This window comes from Pipistrellus kuhlii, unplaced genomic scaffold (assembly GCF_014108245.1).
Source record: "Pipistrellus kuhlii isolate mPipKuh1 unplaced genomic scaffold, mPipKuh1.p scaffold_m20_p_5, whole genome shotgun sequence".
Classification (NCBI taxonomy): Eukaryota; Metazoa; Chordata; class Mammalia; order Chiroptera; family Vespertilionidae; genus Pipistrellus; species Pipistrellus kuhlii.
Genome location: NW_023425551.1, coordinates 10408064 through 10426654, shown reverse-complemented (window position 1 = coordinate 10426654; position 18591 = coordinate 10408064). Strand labels below are relative to the sequence as shown.

The following is an 18591-nucleotide window of genomic DNA, read 5'->3' as shown; positions in this document are numbered from 1 at the left end:
GACCCTAGCCCACTTCCCAGGTACCTCCCGCATACCTCTTCATGGACTTGGGGGAGAGCTCCTTTTCTACTTCTTTCACAGGCATGCTGTAGGAGTCCACATTGTATTCACTGTCGTCATCGTACTCGTGGTCGAGCAGTGTTCTTGCCCAGGTTCCCATGTCATAAGGGGGCAGCATTCCTCCAAACTCAGAGGGCAGGATCTCAGGATGAATTAGTTGGTGTAGGCTATTTAGGTTGTTACCATGCAAAAATATCTACAAATACAAGAAGAGAGGTGGGGGGAAACACCCAGAGGAGAATCAATATTACCCAAATACTGTGGGAGAGAGTAACAATAGCAAGAGCAGAAGAAAGAATTTTCTATGTCCATTAAAATAGTTAAGCCCCTTCTCCACTCTGTGAAACAGGCAGGCTGGTATTGCATATAAAAATTCTGAGGTTAGGGAACTTTAAGGTCTGCTAGTTATTGGGTTAAAGAGCTGGAACCAGAATTTGGTTTTCTGCTTCATAGCCAGGTTCATTAGGAGAATCTAATGTGCATGTTGATGTGTACATAATTCTGATGTTAGTTGTACAAGGCTGATGATGTGCATAATGAATGCTATTAAAACAGATTCTTCCCATAAGGGACTCATCAACTACAAAGCCCATCGAAGTTATTGAGCCCCAAAGCTGTCACTGGCATGGCCTTCTCTTTATCATCCGTAAAATGCGAATACTGTAACTACTAAATTACCACTTTATAATGCAAACTATGCGATGTAAATAAAAGTAGATTAGCATTAGCATTGTCATAATAAAAGGTTAAGTGAAGGTTCATGTCCCAAGGGACTTAGGTTCTATAGCAGTGGTCAGCAAACTCATTAGTCAACAGAGCCAAACATCAACAGTACAACGATTGAATTTTCTTTTGAGAGCCAAGTTTTTAAAACTTAAACTTCTTCTAATGCCACTTCTTCAAAATTGACTCGCCCAGGCCGTGCTATTTTGTGGAAGAGCCACACTCAAGGAGCCAACAAGCCACATGTGGCTCAAGAGCCGCAGTTTGCTGACCACAGTTCTATAGTATTTCATCATCTTCTCTTCTCAAGATTTCCATGTTTACTGTTCAAGTAGCAAATGAAGTAATAGATTCAAAATGTAAAGATGTATGCATATAGTAATTATGGATAATACTATCTACATAGAGCTTTTTTTTTGTTAAACTCAAAAACTATTCAAGCTACAGACTCAAGATCTGTTTCCCCATAAATTGCTACCTCTTTTCTTTCATTTCAATCTCAAAACTGCAAATCAGTCTTCTCAGATAAAGCACAGTTTGCAGTCTCATATAAAGTTACATAATATTTATTTAAGAAGTATAATTTATAAATTACAGAAATGATTTCATACTTCAGGTTCATGATGAACAGGCTAACACATTTGTCTTTGTTTTTCATACTTTTAGAATCTACCGAAGTTAATATATAGGAAAACTAAGGAATTCTAGTCTATAACATCAGCTAAAGTAAAAGAATGGCTGTCACCAATCAACAAGTGATTTCAACAGTGAAAGCAGATGAGAACAAGTCACTGGCCAAAACAGGCAGAAAAAAACAGCGACCTGGAATATGTGATGCCGGACCTATGAAGGGAAGATGTCATCTGTCCCAGAGTTCATCAGATTAATTCCAAACTTTATACTTTCCCACTCCTATTTGCAGAGCACAATGGCCCAGGAAACACACACACATACACACACACACACACACACATTCTGCTAGGTTCTTCTCATAGGAAATTAAAGGATTTTTTCCTTGGAAAGTTAAGCTCTAGCATCTGAAACCCTTATTTTATTAGAAATATAACCTTTGGTTTATCACAGATGCATTACTTAGTGTAAGAAACCTTCTCTTTCAAGTCATGCAAGATGTCTGGTAAGAAATCCTTGGGGAAATAAATGCGATCCAGCACACTACCTCATCTCTTACACTAACACTCTGCTACCTCCTCTCAACATCACTTTCAGCTTTGGCCTCATTTCCTCTTTCACTGAAAAAATAGGCCAATCAGATGCTCACCACCCACCAGCATCTGTGTCCATATTCTTTGCCATTGTTCCTATAAAGGAGAAACGTTACAAAGGCCAACTTCTCCACCTGTGTACTAGAATTCATCCTTTCTTTTCTACTCAGTTATACTTCCTAAGCAATTCTCTCTGTCTCTTCCACATCATCAAATGTCCTCACTCTGCTGGCTCTTTCCCACCAGAGAACAAACATGCCAACTCTACTCTTCTGTTCCCCTATACAGATACATAAACCTCTCTTGGACCTCCTTCAGCCTCCAGTTAGTATCTGATTTCTCTCCTCCCATTTATTACAAAACTCATAAAAATTGTCTATATTTATTGTTCAAATATTCTCTCATTTTTCCTAAATCCAATGAAAACAGATTTTGCCTTCCAACACAGTAAATTGCTCTTATGAAAGTCCTTCTCATTGCTAAGTTCATTGTTCAATTCTCAGTCCTTATTTTTCTTGAACTCTCAGCACTGGATATAGTAGATGATGCACCTCATGAAAACATTTGTACTCTAGATCTTTTGATTTTCTCCTACATCGATCGATGTTTATTTCATTCTCTTTTGCTGATTCTTCCTCAATTACCCCAACATCTTAATGCCAGAGAGCTCCAAGGTTCAGTTCTTGAATTTATTCTCTTCTCTAACTATTCTCACTCCTTGGTGGTTTTATTCACACTCATGGCTTTAAGTATTGTCCACACACTGTTTGTCATATACACCAGGAGTATTTCTACCTAAGGACCTTTGTATTTGCTATTCCCTCTACATGAGACAGCATTCTGGGCAAACCATATTCAGAGCAAATTGCTTAACCATCTAGCCTAGTTTTTTCTCTGTAAAAGAAAAAAAGCAATAAGCCTTGCTTTTAGGATTAAATGAGTTAACATATGCAAGGAATTTAGAACAACCTGTGCAGAGTGACTGCTACAAAAGCCTTCACTAGTATAATGTGTACTGAAAGCTCCAGCAGGTGGTTTGGATCACCTGATCATCCTTTCATACAACAACATTTGCAAGTGTTATTTGTGAGACCCATCAATCCATTTTTCTAAATTCTAAAATGTAAATTAATTTGAGACTCAATGGTAGAAATAATTCCCAATATCCATTATAATTGTTTACTGAATTTTCAACAAATTCATAGTCAGAAAATACTCTATCACTAATGTTTGATACAAACATATTTAACAATTTTTTTCACATTTTTGACACATTTTTCACTTTTATGACACTGAAGTCACTGAAGTGCCTTTTCGTTCACCGAGGAACATGGAAAATTATCTTCCATGTGGATTTAGAGCTCTATATTTTATTATGGAACTAATTATTTGAAAGTTGGTCATAGCACAATGGTAAAAATAGCTCCAACTATGGAGCTATTTTGATTCAAATATTGCTGTACCACTTCACAGCTGTATAAATGACTAAGCTAGTTACTTATCCATCCTAAGACTTATTTTCCTCTGCTCTGAAATAGGGCATAATGCTTAATAAGCTTACTTTCAGAGATGTTTGGAAGATAAAATAAAATTATGTCCATTAAAATGCATTTTTTAAATCAATATTATTAATTAAAGGCCCAGTGCACTGGTGGGAGGTGTGGCCTGCAGGGATCGGCCCCACTGTGGGAGTACCACTCATCCCAGTCAGCTGAGCAGCGCCTGCACTGTGGGAGCACATTGACCACCAGGAGGCAGCTCCTGCATTGAGTGCCTGCCCCCTGGTGGTAAGTTCACATCATAGCAACTGATCAACTGGTCATTTGGGTCATTGTGCTGTTGGGTCTCTGGGCTTTTATATATATAGAAAACTAGAGGCCTGGTGCATAAGTTCATGCACAGGAGGGGGGTAGAGGGGAGCTGATTGGGGGCAGGGCCATGGGCAGTTGGCTGGCCACCCCCATCCCCTGGTTGAACTCCCAGTAGAACTCCTGGTCAAAGGGACAATTTGCATATTAGCCTTTTATTATATAGGATAATAAAATGTGTTCAGCTTTTACCATGTGCCATGAATTGTGCTAAATGCTTTCTATAAATTAACTCATTCTCAGAGAAAACATTTTGTTGTATGTACACTCAATATCCTCATGAAACCAAATCTAAGAACTCAAGTGACTTATAATTTAAAGGGATATTCATTTTTTACAAATTAGCAATCTTTCCAAAGTGTGTGATTGATCATGACAATTACCACAAAATCATATTAACTACCCCAAAATTCACTATATGCAATGAAATTTAGGTATATTGTGAAATAACTAACTCCACTTACCAATTTCTAAAGTTATAGCTTTGTCTAGGCCTACTTAATATTAAGTATACCAATAACTATATAGTAATATAGCTTTTTTTTCTTTACTTTTAAACTAAGGCATTAATATATAATGAATGTGCCAAAATGTTCTCGAAATTTGTGGAAAAATAAGAGAGCTGGTTTTAAATATTTTTCTGATAGATACACTGTTCTGAATTAAACACATGTATTTAATAATTAGAAAATGTACATTTATCATGCTAATATGCACACAGTGTGCAACATAATTCATTGAATGGAGGAAGTGAAATGATATGAATGAAGATAGAAACAAATACCCTTTTCCGAGTCTTCTCCTTTAGGAAAGGCCGGATTACAGTATACAGGGCATGGATATACCACGGCTGGTTGACAAAATGAATTCCTCCGAATCGGGCTGGGAAACTGTCCTAGAGGAACACGAGGGAAAGAAAATCCAACGTACTTAATATATGGCAAAGGTTTAGGGAAGGTCATACGATAGACAAATTTTTTATTCCACACACTTAGAGTATCTGTAGTTAGGAGAAGAAGGGAAGATATTTATTGCATTAAACACTAACTTTCATACAAAAACAAAAACAATTTGTAATAAAGAAAATCCTTTGCAAGAATAGATATAAGAACTTCAGTATGTTTAAGACTGTCATATATTAAGCCTGAAAACTGCCAACAGCCATTGTCAAGAAACATAAATAAAAGATATTAGAAATTTGTCAAATGAACCTATGATAGATAAGTGTCTTAATTAAATTTTTATATTCAAGTGCATTTAAATTAAAATGTTTTATTACATTTCACTGTAGTCATCTATAATGTGAACACTGTCAGATATCAAAACTCATTTTATCCTCTTTCTCTTATCAACTTCATAATAAACATTCTCCTTTCCTATTTCAACCATTAACAAAAGGAAATGCACTTAAGCAAAATAAAAACCTGGAATTGTAGTGTAAGGCATTTAAAGATGGATTCTGCCAGGTTAGATAAAAGTCAAAACCCTCTGAGCTCTCCCCACAGGTGGGAACAGGGCTCTCATAAGGCCAGCCTCTGCTTTGGCAAGAGGTCGCCTGTGTAAGGTTTGCATCTGAAGTGATGTACAAAGGTTCATCCCAAAGCCATTCCACAACAGGGAGGGATAAGTGAAATAATTGAAACATTTGACAGTGCTATGGATCCCACATAAACAGGCCTGATTCTTGCTACTAGTTCAAAACGCCACACTGAATTGACTATTGATGCCTAAGAAAAACTATACTGCTACAAATGTCCCTCAAGTGACATCATCATCATTGGCATTCTTCTGGATTCTACTTAGAGCATTAACAGAAACAAAAGTTACTGAAATAATTGTACATGTATTTTTTAAAATTAAATGATGCTTGAATAAGATTCAAAAGATTAAAAAAAAAACATGAATATAACCTCACTTATATATTTTGTTTGGGGGGACACTTATGAGCATTAGTAATTAATTAGTGTTTTGAATACTAATTTTCAGAGCCCATGAGCATTTTTGCAAACTAATTTCCGTCTCTGAGAATAACACACTATAAAAAACCCACATTACTTCAAACAATAAATTAGAATAGCTAAAGGTAAAATGTGATTCCTTTTATGTCAATGTCATTACTTCTTTCATAAATATGTAGTTTCATTTATTAAGAGGTAATGAATGAGGTAGAAATGAAGACAAGTATGTTTCGAACTTATGACATTTTTATATAGGAAAAGAAGATAATTAACGTATGTAAAATAAAAAGAATGCCGAGATAAACACCCATGTGCCCTCTACTTAGCAAATCATTGGTATCCTTAAAGTTCACTGTGTTCATATTCTTTCACCCTCCCCCACATTTTTTAATTTCACATTGTATTTCAAATATAAGAATTTCCCTGGCTTATATTTTATAAATATTATAAAAACATAAATATTATATTTATTCTATATTTTATGTATTTTAATATTTTCCTACATATATATATATATATATATATATATATATATATATATATACTCCTTCCTAAAACATACTAAGTACTTAAACTTCATAAAATCATCATCATAGTGGATGTATTCTCCTGTTGTCATATCTCATTGGTTTTGAGGTTCATTGTATTGATGGTTGTACATGTTGTGCAAAGCTAGATTTCATTGTCACTGTTGCATAGTATACCATTATATGATATTTTTACTCTCCATGAAAATTATTTTCCAAATTTCTGCCATTACTAGAAATGCTGTCCAACAGATTCCCTTCAGAATGTCCACCTCACTGCAATCCCTAAAGCAGTATGCTTCTAAAACCTACTCCTGAATGGGCATTTGATTTCCTGAGCAGAACTGAATGAATATCAACTGTCAAGTTATTAAGCCAAAAGTCTTAGCTCAGTGGCTTTTAAACTTTGAGAATCATGTCCGGGTCATTTTTCTTCTATCCTGAAAAAAATGAATATGCACACATGTTCACATAACTCACACAACAGGTCATGGGTTTCCTGAATACATCTTTAAGAATAGAACAACATGATCAGATAATATTTGGGATAGGGTGAAAGAGAAGAAAAAACATTGATTTGAAAGCAAGTACACCTTTGGTTAAAATTCTGACTTAATGCCACCTCTTGGGCATCAGAGGCCAAAACAAGGACATAATCCTTATTTCCTTCCCTTCACTGTGACCTCTCATTTCCTTTCTCTCTCCTCCGGTGGTATTACCACATACGTATATTATACCTTTTATCACTGTCCCACAGTCCTTGGATACTTTCTTCTGAGTTTTTTTTGTTTTGTTTTGCTTTCTCAGCTTTTATTATCTTTGCTTTTCAGTGTAGGGGATTTCCACTGATCTATGCTCAGCCATGACTAGTGGATTGATAAGGCCATCAAAGGCATTTCTCATTTCTGTTACACGGTGTGTGGTCTCGAGCATTTCTTTTTAGGACTTCCATCTTTGCTTACATTTTCCATCTGCTCTTGCGTGCTGTCTTCTTTATCCATTAGAGCCTTTGGCATAGTAATCAAGGTTGTTTTTAATTCCTGGCCTGACAGTTCCAACATCCCTGCCATGTCTGGTTCTGACATTTTCACTCTCTATTCAAAATGTGTTATTTTGCCTGTTTTTTAGTATGCCTTGTAATTTTTTCCTTATTAGCTGGGCATGATGCACCGGGCCTGAAGGAACTGTTGTAAAGAGGCCGTTAGTAAGGTGGTGATAAGGTGTGGGAAGAATGGAAAGCGTTTGATAGTCTAAGATGGGGTCTTACTCTGTTAGCGAGCCTGTGCCTCTACACCTGGAACACACAAAGTTGTTTGGGATTTTTCTCTCCCCTTAGGTGGAGCAGGTAGCCTGGAGAGAGTATTCCCCTACCCCCCAATACCCTCAAAGCTCTAAAATACCCCAGCAGGTTAGGCTCTGCTAATCAGTTTCTCCTGAGGGCAAACATTGAAAAAGAATGCTCTTGCATATTTCAAATTGTTTCCTTTGACTCTTTCCCTGACAGAAATGCAGCAAATATTTACTGTCAGAACATTGTTGGCTCCTAGAGGTACAGAGGACTTCCTTCTGCTCCGCTCCCCCTTCCCCCCCCCTCTCCCACCCCATGACTAAGCACCACCTGGAGCTTTTATCTTTTAGCTTCTCATAAGTGCATATCTATAATAATAAGGCGAAATATGCTAATTAGACCAAACAGCTGAATGACCTTCCAGACATCCTTCTGGACAACCTTCTGGATGAAGCCAGGGCTTCGAGGGCCAACCCCTTTGCACAAATTTTGTGCATTGGGCCTCTAGTAGTAAAAAATTTGGAATTGTAGAAATTACAGTTTTAATTCCATAACTCTACCCCTAAAGTTATACTAGTATTAAAATATTGCACCATTCTTTTATGATGCTTTTAGTATAAATATAAAATATGCTTATTATACAAATAATTGAGTAAGTTATAAAAACTCACTCATAATCTTACCAAAGGAAAAAATACTACTCTAAGCATCTTGGAGTATGCTTCTTTTTTTTTCAATTAAATTTTATGTATCTGACATGAAAATCTAACAGTCTGGAATTATTATAATGCTTCTATAATAGCTCATAGCTATACAATATATAATATTACTCTAAAAGTGTGTATATGCATAGAGAATACAAGGTGCTTATTGTCCAATTGGTACCACTGGTTCCTTAAGTAGCATCAATATTAGCTTCTTTCACATATACACTTACTAAGATTGGTTTGCTTTGGCATGCTATCCACGCAATGTTTTTCTAAATATGTCTTTTGGCAGTATCCTTTCTAGATTGTATAATATTATTTGTATGCCTCATATCCATCTTTTACAATGCATTAACTATCTTTATACACTTCCTACTTATCTTCTAAAAGGCAAAGGTTCCTAAAGAAGTCATGTTTATCCTGCTTCCAATGCCCTGCTCCATTCCCTACCACTTACATCCTGTGCAGTGTCTAATACTGAAAAGAATAAAATTATCCTTGTGATCCCATATATTCAGTTTTATCAACAGTGGGCAGGCAGATCCAGGAAAGTCACTCAATCGCTTTCATGAGGGAAACAAAGAATTTACCAACACATTATAACCAGTGTCTTCTGCCAAATTGAGAGGAAACAGCCAGAAAACTGTTTAATCACCAGCTAATTGGAATGTCTTTTCTGTCCCTGTCTCTCATAACTGGTAATGAACCATATGTAAATAAATGCAAATAACAGATTGAAAACAAAGGATCTTGTTCCTGCTGCGGAGATAGAAAATTGGGATTGTACACATGCCTGGAGATGTTTGACCTCCATCCTCTTAACCTCTCTAACTGCCCATTAAAAGACCTACAATAAAGAAACTTGGTTCGCCGAAACCGGTTTGGCTCAGTGGATAGTGTCAGCCTGCGATCTAAAGTGTCCTGGGTTCCATTCCTGTCAAGGGCATGTACCTTGGTTGCAGGGGATGTGCAAGAGGCAGCTGATCGATGTTTCTCTCTCATCAATGTTTCTAACTCTCTATCCCTCTCTCTCTTCCTCTCTGTAAAAACTCAATAAAATATATATTTTTTTAAAAAAAAAGAAAAAAGAAAAGAAAAGAAACTTGGTTCAATGCAAAGAATCTTATAGAAGTAAAATTTCATCCAAAAAGTAATTGCTCTGCCTTGGCCAGGTGGCTCAGTTAGTTAAAGCATCATTCCATGCACCAACAGGTTGCAGGTTTGATTCCTGGTCAGGGCACATGCCTAGATTATGGGTTCCATCCTGGTCAGGGCTCATATGGAAGACAACCAATCAATGTTTCTCTTCTCTCTCTCCCTCTCTTTTCTCTCTCCCCCTTCCTGTCTCACTAAAAAATCAATAAAAACATATATTCCAATGAAGATTTTTTTAAAAAGTAATTGCTCTGATATGTAGGGAAATAATAATGATTAACATATTCTACATCAGTTTGTTTAACACTTGGAAAAATTTTTACCAGAAAAAAATTAATTATATGGTTAAAAATAGTCAGCCAATTTCTGTTACAGAAAAGAAATCAGCCTTCAAAGACATATCACATTGTATTTCAAAACATGAATATAGCAAATCTTTCTATTTGATGAGCAATTTCTGAAATGAAATGCATTGAATTACAGATTTAAATTATCATTTTTTTCCCTCAGAAAACAGTGTCTTCATTTTAATAGGTGTTTAAGAAGCCCAGATTAATCATGATGGATCATTTAAAAGAGTGATTATAGAATACATTAATGTCCCATTACTTTGTGGTATAAGTAAAATTCTTTATAAAATTTAAAATTTGGTGGATATGAATATATTTTGAAATAATTTTACCCTCCCAAATGTTAAAGTCCTAAATTAAAATATGCACTAAAATATACATAACGTTTTAGGTTGACTTTTTAAATTTGGAAATTGATTAACTTAGATTTACATTTGCATATTTTACAGTGTCTGTTTAAGACCTTTAGCAAAATGACAACTATTGTTTAAATTCTCCACCATGAATACAAGTGTGTCAACATGTATTTCTCTTAAGGGTGGTCAACAACTCTACCCAAAGGCAAATGCATATTAATTTTGACATTTCTATTTTTAAAAAATAGCCAGTTTCCTCATTTTATATGCATTCATAATTGGCTAAGGCAATCTTCATGACACTGTGACTGCTAATAAATCCCTCTCTGCCCTGTCACTCTCCATTGGTGAAATCCAGTTCCCATTGCAGGGTGTGCTAACTTTGCTCTTTCTCAGCTTTTTTCTGAGGGTGGTCTCTGGTTTTATTTGTTTACATTAATTAGAAATGATGCCCAAGAACAATGATGTTACCTGATACTCTGTTTATAGAGTCCAAAAAAGAAAGCTTAGAGGGGCTTACTGGAGAGCTGTAAATACAGCAAATTACTAGAAAACTAAGGTATTACATAATCATGTCCTTTAAATTGTGAATGGACATGTGCAGTAGGGAGAGCAAGTCTCAAGCCAACACTTTGAAGGCAGAGAGGTGTGTCTACATTGCTTCTGTGACTCTGTCATCAGCATGTAGTGTTTGGACTGACAACCTCCATTCAGAAGACCAGGAGGAATCTTCTTGGGGAATTCAGAACACAGTGGTGGCTGAGGACTGTCACAGTGCGCCAGGCTCCAGGCCCAGAGGAAGGCAAGGACTTACCCCCTCCTCCTCCAAGAGATTTGTGATGTTCTTACCATTGTCGCAATCTTAATGTAGACCATCATTTCCACATTTTTAATTTTGTTTTTAAATCCTAAATAACATCAGAGTTGGCTCGCCTAAATCTATAAAATATAATCTAAATTTCCTCTTTCACCAAGATTTTATCACTTGTAAATAAGTTATGTACTAATTTAACGGGGGGAAAACACACACACACACACACATACACATTGTGATTCCTCTTTTCTTTTCCTACTATGTTTTGAACACAGGTATTGGAATAATCCTTAATACTCTTGGCTCCCAGGTTCCCATGATAAATTCACTTATGTATTATGAAGTATCTCTGAGCCTCCTCCCAGCCACATACTCAAAATTATTGTACTAAGTAGATCAGAAGGGTTAATACAGAGAGCAGGCCTACCACAGTAGCTATTACTATATGGTAAGGGCTACTGAAATTTGTGGGTGAGAACTGAGCAATCTATCTCAAAAATCACACTAATTCCAGCCAAATTATTTTCTCATTGGTTTTTGTGAATGCGCCTATAGTTGATCACTTGGTGCTGGCTAACGTTGCTTCAAATAAACCCTCCTGTCCTGGGAAGGACCCAGAAACACGATGTTGGTGTGTTAATATGGACAAATCTCCACACCTGGAAAAACCAAACCTCTCCACTATTACTGGTGACTCAACTGCATCAACCTTGCAAAGGGAGGGGAATGCCTTAATCTTGAACCCAGTAAAATATAGACAACTTAAAGAGGGTTATTACATAAAATACTCCTCCTCAAAAGAGCTCTGCCTAGCTAAAAATATTTCTTGAAATAAAACCAATACTGAAAACTATTACAGGGTGGGGCAAAGTAGGTTTAGAGTGGTGAGTATGTGAAACACAGATTTTTATTCTTATACTATTTTTTAATTATTGCATTTTTTTCCATGTGAACAACTGTAAACCTTCTTTTGCCCCACCCTGTATATAATATGTTTAGTCATTGTATCACTGAATAGGCAAGAAAGTCTCTTTGTGAGAAAAATAAGTGTGGTATTCTGCTGGGCTACTTTTTCTGTCAGATAAGACTGATAGCAAATCATGCCATAGAGACTTAACGTGAAGGCACAAAGCTTATGTAAGTTAGTCGCTGCTGGTGTGTGCCTGGTACCTGTGGGGGGTGAGAACACAAACCAATCTCACAGAGAACATGACACAAAGTTATTCTCACACATCTTCACAATCCATGAAGTGCCCATTTCAATCAAGTATATCAGCAGGAGAACAATCCAAAGCAAAACCTCTTATAAAAATGTTACTTATGCTTCTAAGGAAAGCTCTTTTCTTAAACCTGGATACATAGCAAGGGTAACTTAATGGTGCCATTTCACAAATAGAATGTGTACTAATTGTCTGTGACTAGTATCTTGAGGCTTAGAGCACCAATCTATATGCCAGCTACATCAGGAAGGCCTGACTGTTAACCCAGCCATTATATCAATAATGGATTAAATCTCTCACTTGACTTTTAAATGACTTTAGTAACACACATTCCAAAGTGCTGATGTTCTCATGTTCACAATAGCCAAAGGGGAGTTAAGCAGCAGAACTTCTGCTAGAGGAATTGAGAAAAGCAAAGTATAAAAAGAATTAGGCAGGAGTTAAGTGGATATTTAAGGACACTCCTGCCTACATCAGGCATGTGAAACTAGCTAAGAATGTATTTAATGAAGAGACTCAATGCTGCTAGACGTTAGCAAGACAGGACCCATCATATTCTATTAAGAGAATGTAAGTATCCGAGACCGATTTGGCTCAGTGGATAGAGCGTCGGCTTGGGGACTGAAGGGTCCCAGGTTCGATTCCGGTCAAGGGCATGTACCTTGGTTGCGGGCATACCCCCAGTAGGGGGTGTGCAAGAGGCAGCTGGTCGATGACTCACTCTCATCGATGTTTCTAACTCTCTATCTCTCTCCCTTCCACTCTGTACAAAATCAATAAAATATATTTTTTAAAAAGAGAGAGAGAGAGAGAGAGAGAGAGAAAGAGAGAGAGAGAGAGAATGTAAGTAGTAAAACATTCCTGAAAGAAACCACCCCTTATGTTCCCTAACACTAATTCTAGAAATCAGTTATACAGATATTGTTGCCCAGCCAGAGTAGCCCAGTGGTTGAGCATTGACCTATAAACCAGGAGGTCATGGTTTGATTCCCAATCAGGGCACATGCCGGAGGTTGTGGGATTGATCCAATGTAGGTCATGCAGGAGGCAGCTGATAAATGATTATTTCTCATCAATCTCTCCCTCTCCCTCTCCCTTGCTCTCTGAAATCAATAAAAATATACTTGGAAAAAATAGAAATAAAAAAATAACACAGAGACAACAATATAGCACTGTACGCATTTGATTAAGTTTAACAAATATTTACTAAAAACTGCTGAAGCTTGGGAACTGTACGGGGAATTTATAATCTGTTAAAAAAATCATAACATAAAACAAGGAAAGATCATTTTCAAAGTTTTTATGAGGTTTAAAGAAGGAATAAAAGACTGGAGAGGTGGTAATGATGAGGAAAGAACTCCCAAACGAAGTAGTATTTAGAATTAAAACTTGGGGTGTCAATAAGATTTGGGTAGTTGTGGAAGAAACAAATGAGTGAGAAGATGAAAGTGTCCCAGAGAGAAAGTGCAATAGGACCAGAGATGGGGAAACGGCCACCTCTAAAATGCAACTGCCAAGCCTATTTGTCTGGAGTTGGAGCTAGGGGTGAGGGAATGTTGGCAGCATGGCTGAAGAGATGATTTTGGAGTCTACCTGCACCATCCCAGTCATCTTGTAGAAGAGTCTGTGTGTTCTTAGTACTGGGCATCCTTGAGAGTGGCATATTGCAGTAAATCTGGCAGGGATATGAAGTTTATTATGGAATTTTTACATTTTAATATGCGTTTCAGTGCAACCCCTTTAAGGCAGAGACATTCTATTAAAAATAAAAAAATAAAAACAGCCAAAACCGGTTTGGCTCAGCAGATAGAGCATCGGCCTGCGGACTGAAAGGTCCCAGGTTCGATTCCGGTCAAGGGCATGTACCTTGGTTGCGGGCACATCCCCAGTAGGGGGTGTGCAAGAAGCAGCTGACTGATGATTCTCTCTCATCGATGTTTCTAACTCTCTATCCCTCTCTCTTCCTCTCTGTAAAAAATCAATAAAATATTTTTTAAAAATAAAAAACAACTAGAGTTTTAACTTAATTTTTTGTTTGTTTGTTTGTTTGTTTGTTTTAGACACCCAAGTAATGTGTGACACACACATCCACCCACCAGGGCCTATTATTCTGACCACCCATCACTGGCCAAGAGGTATGAAATAGTGACGGTTAAGGATGGGGCCGGACTGAAGTCATACTTGGGAATGGATAGAGATAGGATGAAAAAAGGGTCAAAGGTATCTCTGGTGCACATTTGTTGGAATAAAAAACAGTAATTTTATGTTTTTACCTAAAGCCTTACAAAATGCACTACTTTATTTGATTTCAAGTAGAGAGAAAGCAAAGATGGACACGTGTGGTTAAAGCTATAAGCACCATACAGGTAATTAGAGCCTGACTTTGAGTCATATCAAGATGTTAGCTAAAAATAGGAGGAAAACAAACATTTTAGAAATATGAGGAACATAGAGGCTATACACAATTTAATAAATGATTGGGTGAAGTGGAGGCTTATAAGAAACTAGCAGAAAACAGGTCATTTCATTCATCTTAGTTGAGAGACTAGAAATTGAAAGAGGAGAGTGAGGGGAAGTGCAATATCTTAAATTTCAAGTGTCTATAGGCTGTGTGGAGATGTGTGCATGTTTAGATAGTTCAGACTGGAGTAGTTCAGACACGGAAAACAGAAAGTGCAAAAATTAAAATTCATGAATCCCTTGAAAGGACTTTTAAAATGCCTGTATATTTCAAAATAATAATAATAATACACAGATTTCTCCTTAATTTAAGTTCTTAACCAGAAAGGAGGTGAAGAGAAGATCTGGCTCCAGTAAGAAGTTGGAGATAAGAGATCACTGAAGCCAGAGTGATGTTTTCCCACCATTTGCCAGAACCCTTTTAGCTCTCCCAACTCCTTCCAAGACTGTGTGGTGTCCATATGGGTTGTGAGGCAGTGGGTTATAAAGATAGCTTGAGAAGATTTAAAGATGTTCAGCCACGTGTCCTTCAAAGAAGCACACATGAAGAAGAACACAACTTAAGCTCAGGGTGCAGGCAGCCCCAACTTGACACAGTCTCTGAACATCTCCTGCAAGACAGAGGTAAGAAGGAGGATGCTTTGGTTCAGCTAATCGGGGGATATTTACTTTCTCTTGCTTGTTAGTTTGACAACAGAAAGGAAGCAAAGGTTCAACGAGGGGTTTTCACTCTTTTCCAAAATCCAAAAACACTTAATGAATGTACCTCTGAATACAAACAGAACTTCAACTTCAACGCTTCAAAGACTTGACTGTGCTTTTCTTGTGCTTATTGTAAAATCTTATAGATATTTATTAATCTTGGTTAACTTCAGAAGATTTTAATTAAACCACCAGGAAATTCATGTGGCTTATATAGGATTCTTTTTTTTTTTTTTTAATATATTTTGTTGATTTTTTACAGAGAGGAAGTGAGAGAGTTAGAAACATCAATGAAAGAGAAACATCAATCAGCTGCCTCCTGCATACCCCCTACTCGGGATGTGCCCACAACCAAGGTACATACGCTTCACTGGAATCTAACCTGGGACCCTTCAGTCCTCAGGTTGGCATTCTATCCACTGAGCCAAACCAGCTAGGGCGGATTCTTTTTTCCTTTTTTAAATCTGCCCCTTGTCACTTTATTGGCAAGAATTAATCACCCAAACCTATTCCCTAAAAGTTTCCCTTCACATGGCTGCAAAGTCCTCCTTACAAATAAGGCTACTTAGGAAGTCATAGTCAACAAATAGTTGGACCATGATGCCCTTCACTGGAGAAGGGATGTCAATGACAGCACTTACTGTCTCTCCGTGGCATTACTATGCTTGCAAGTTCTCTATTCACTCTTAATCTTGAAGTGGAATTGGGGAGTTCATATTAACCTTTGGTCTGCCAACTTGCATGAGCAAGATATGCAAGCATCCCTATTTATCCAAGCATTCAAATCAGAGCAACCACACACATCTGCAGTCTTTCTTTCCATAATCTCAACCATGACGTATCAATCAGCAAATAGAAAATTTCCAGCCCAGCTACATAAAGTTGCATAAAATCATTAACAAAGTTCAGATTTTCTGAATAAATAAATATTGTTTTCATCTACTGCTGTATGAAAGGATGTGTGATTGTGTAGCTAAGAGCTTCCTAGATTCACCCTCTTCCTTGCAATTGGATATCCTCACCCTCCAACTTCCCTTGAAACCTTAGTGAATGCGATTGTGAACCAGTGACAAAACTGGTAGATATCTGTTTTACATAACCTTGAACCTGACTGGCTCAATGCACATCATTTTAAACACTGAAGTATAATATTATATATATGTAGCTGTCTTTCTTTTCATTCTTTAAAAGAAGTGTCTCACAGAGCATTTTGGGTTTTTGTTTGTTTGTTTGTTTGTTTGTTTTTATAAGGTTCCATTTACTTATTTTCTTTTATACATTGTGCTTTTGGCCCTAGACCCTAAAGATTTTCTTCCTTTTTTTTTTTTCCTAAAGTTTTATAGTTTTGTGTTGGAAATTTAATTCCATAATCCATATTAAGTAAGGTTTGAAGGCAGAATTAATTTTTTTTTTTTGCCTATTTGTTAAAAAAAAAAAAAAAAAACACAACAACAAACCTATACTTTCTCCATTGACATGCTTTGTACTTTTGTCAAAAATAATTTGGGCATATTTGTGTAAGGCTATATCTGGGTTTTCTCTTCTTTTCCATTGATCTATGTGCCTGTCTGTCTATTAGTTCAACATTCTAATATTTACCTCTCTAATGTTGTTGTTCCTAAATAGATTTGACATAAAAAGAAACATATTTCTTTTAATAATACAAATTTAAAATGTTTCCCAGACATAACCCTATGTTACTCTTTGAACGATAAATAAAAGTTGCTAAAATTTTTAAGGAAACAATTCCTTCCCCAGAAAAAAAGTATAATGATTAACTGTCATTTTAAATCTTTCAATTTCATGAGCCAAATGTTATTTAAAATGTTTCCTTCAAAACAAAACAAAACAAATGATTATTCTTTCAGCATGATAAAGATAAAGCACAATCATGAGTCAAAGACACATGTCTGAAAATTGAGAAAAATTAGTAAGAAAAAATACAACTAAAAATAATTTTTAAACACTCTGACATAAATAAAGAAACAATATTCAACAAGTAGACCTTTGGTGTTTTTAATTTACAGAATGCCCATAACCTCTTGGACAAGCCTGTTAATGCATGATCATAATTTTATAACTAAGAAAACTGGAGCACAGGAAATGTAAGGATTTAAAATATTAAAGCTCAATTCAAGCTATTGTTAGTCAAGCTGAGTATGAACTCTATTATAGTTTCAAAGCTACCTCTCAGTCCACTTTGGTGTAACTTTTTTATTCATTACTGAGAAAGAGATCAAAATTTGTATATTAGACAAGAGCTAAGTATCAAACTAAGAAAATACTACAGTTCTCCTACTGCAGTAACACTTTCTTCATTCTTAGTTTAGACACACATTTCATTGTTGATATATTTACTTAAAAAACATTTGTTAAGCCCCATTTTTTGCCACCCTCTTAGGTGAGTGAGTAAAACAACATCCCTGCCTCCCATAGATTTTGCTAATTAGTTGAAATAAAATTTTTATACTCTGTATTTTACCAGCGAGCACTTTGGTGTCTTACAATTATATATAAAATTATCTATAAGCAGATGAGTATTTTCTGATTTAAAATGACAGACTAAGCAAATGTATTCATCTTCCTTGTTCCTCAGGCCTCATTGAAAGTAATGGGAAATGAATATTTTTTAAAAGAAAATGAAATCTAACTAATAAAAGATGTAGAGAAAAAAATAACACACCATCACATAAGTTTTTTTTTAAGCATTTTTAGACTAGGAGAAGATAAAAGTCTAATGGGTCAAACAGAAGCAATATAGCATGAAAAATAGGGGAAAGAAGTAGAGATATTAAACAAGAGACTATAGATTTCAAACAATACAGGATGATAGCCATGGAAACAGTTAAACAAATTAGAAGAGAAAGTACTGGGCTAAAAAATAAATGAGCTTTATTTTTTTTTTAATAGAATGAATAACATGAGTAAATACTATAGAAAAATAACTATAAGATATTGACAGTAATTAGTGGGCCTTTTGCTTTTTGTAAATATATATATATTTATTTCAAAGAGGAAGAAAGAGGGAGAGATAGAAACATCAATGATAAGAAAATAATTGATCAGCTGCCTCCAGGATGCCCTCCATCGGGAATTGAGCCCACAACCTGGGCATGTGCCCTGAGTGGGAATCAAACCATGACCTCCTGGTTCATAGGTTGATGCTCAGCCACTGAACCA

General features: G+C 36.3%; 1 protein-coding gene across 1 annotated transcript in view; it reads right to left on the bottom strand.

The window, feature by feature from the left end:
* The window catches only part of CLVS2 (clavesin 2), a 60092-nt gene that overhangs the window by 7089 nt on the left and 34412 nt on the right, over positions 1-18591 (bottom strand). Inside the window, exons 3-4 of the mRNA XM_036414765.2 lie at positions 4659-4769; positions 36-256 (exon numbers count right to left, since the gene is read on the bottom strand). Coding sequence (XP_036270658.1) covers positions 36-256; positions 4659-4769 — 332 coding nt within the window. The remainder of the gene's footprint in view (positions 1-35; positions 257-4658; positions 4770-18591) is intronic.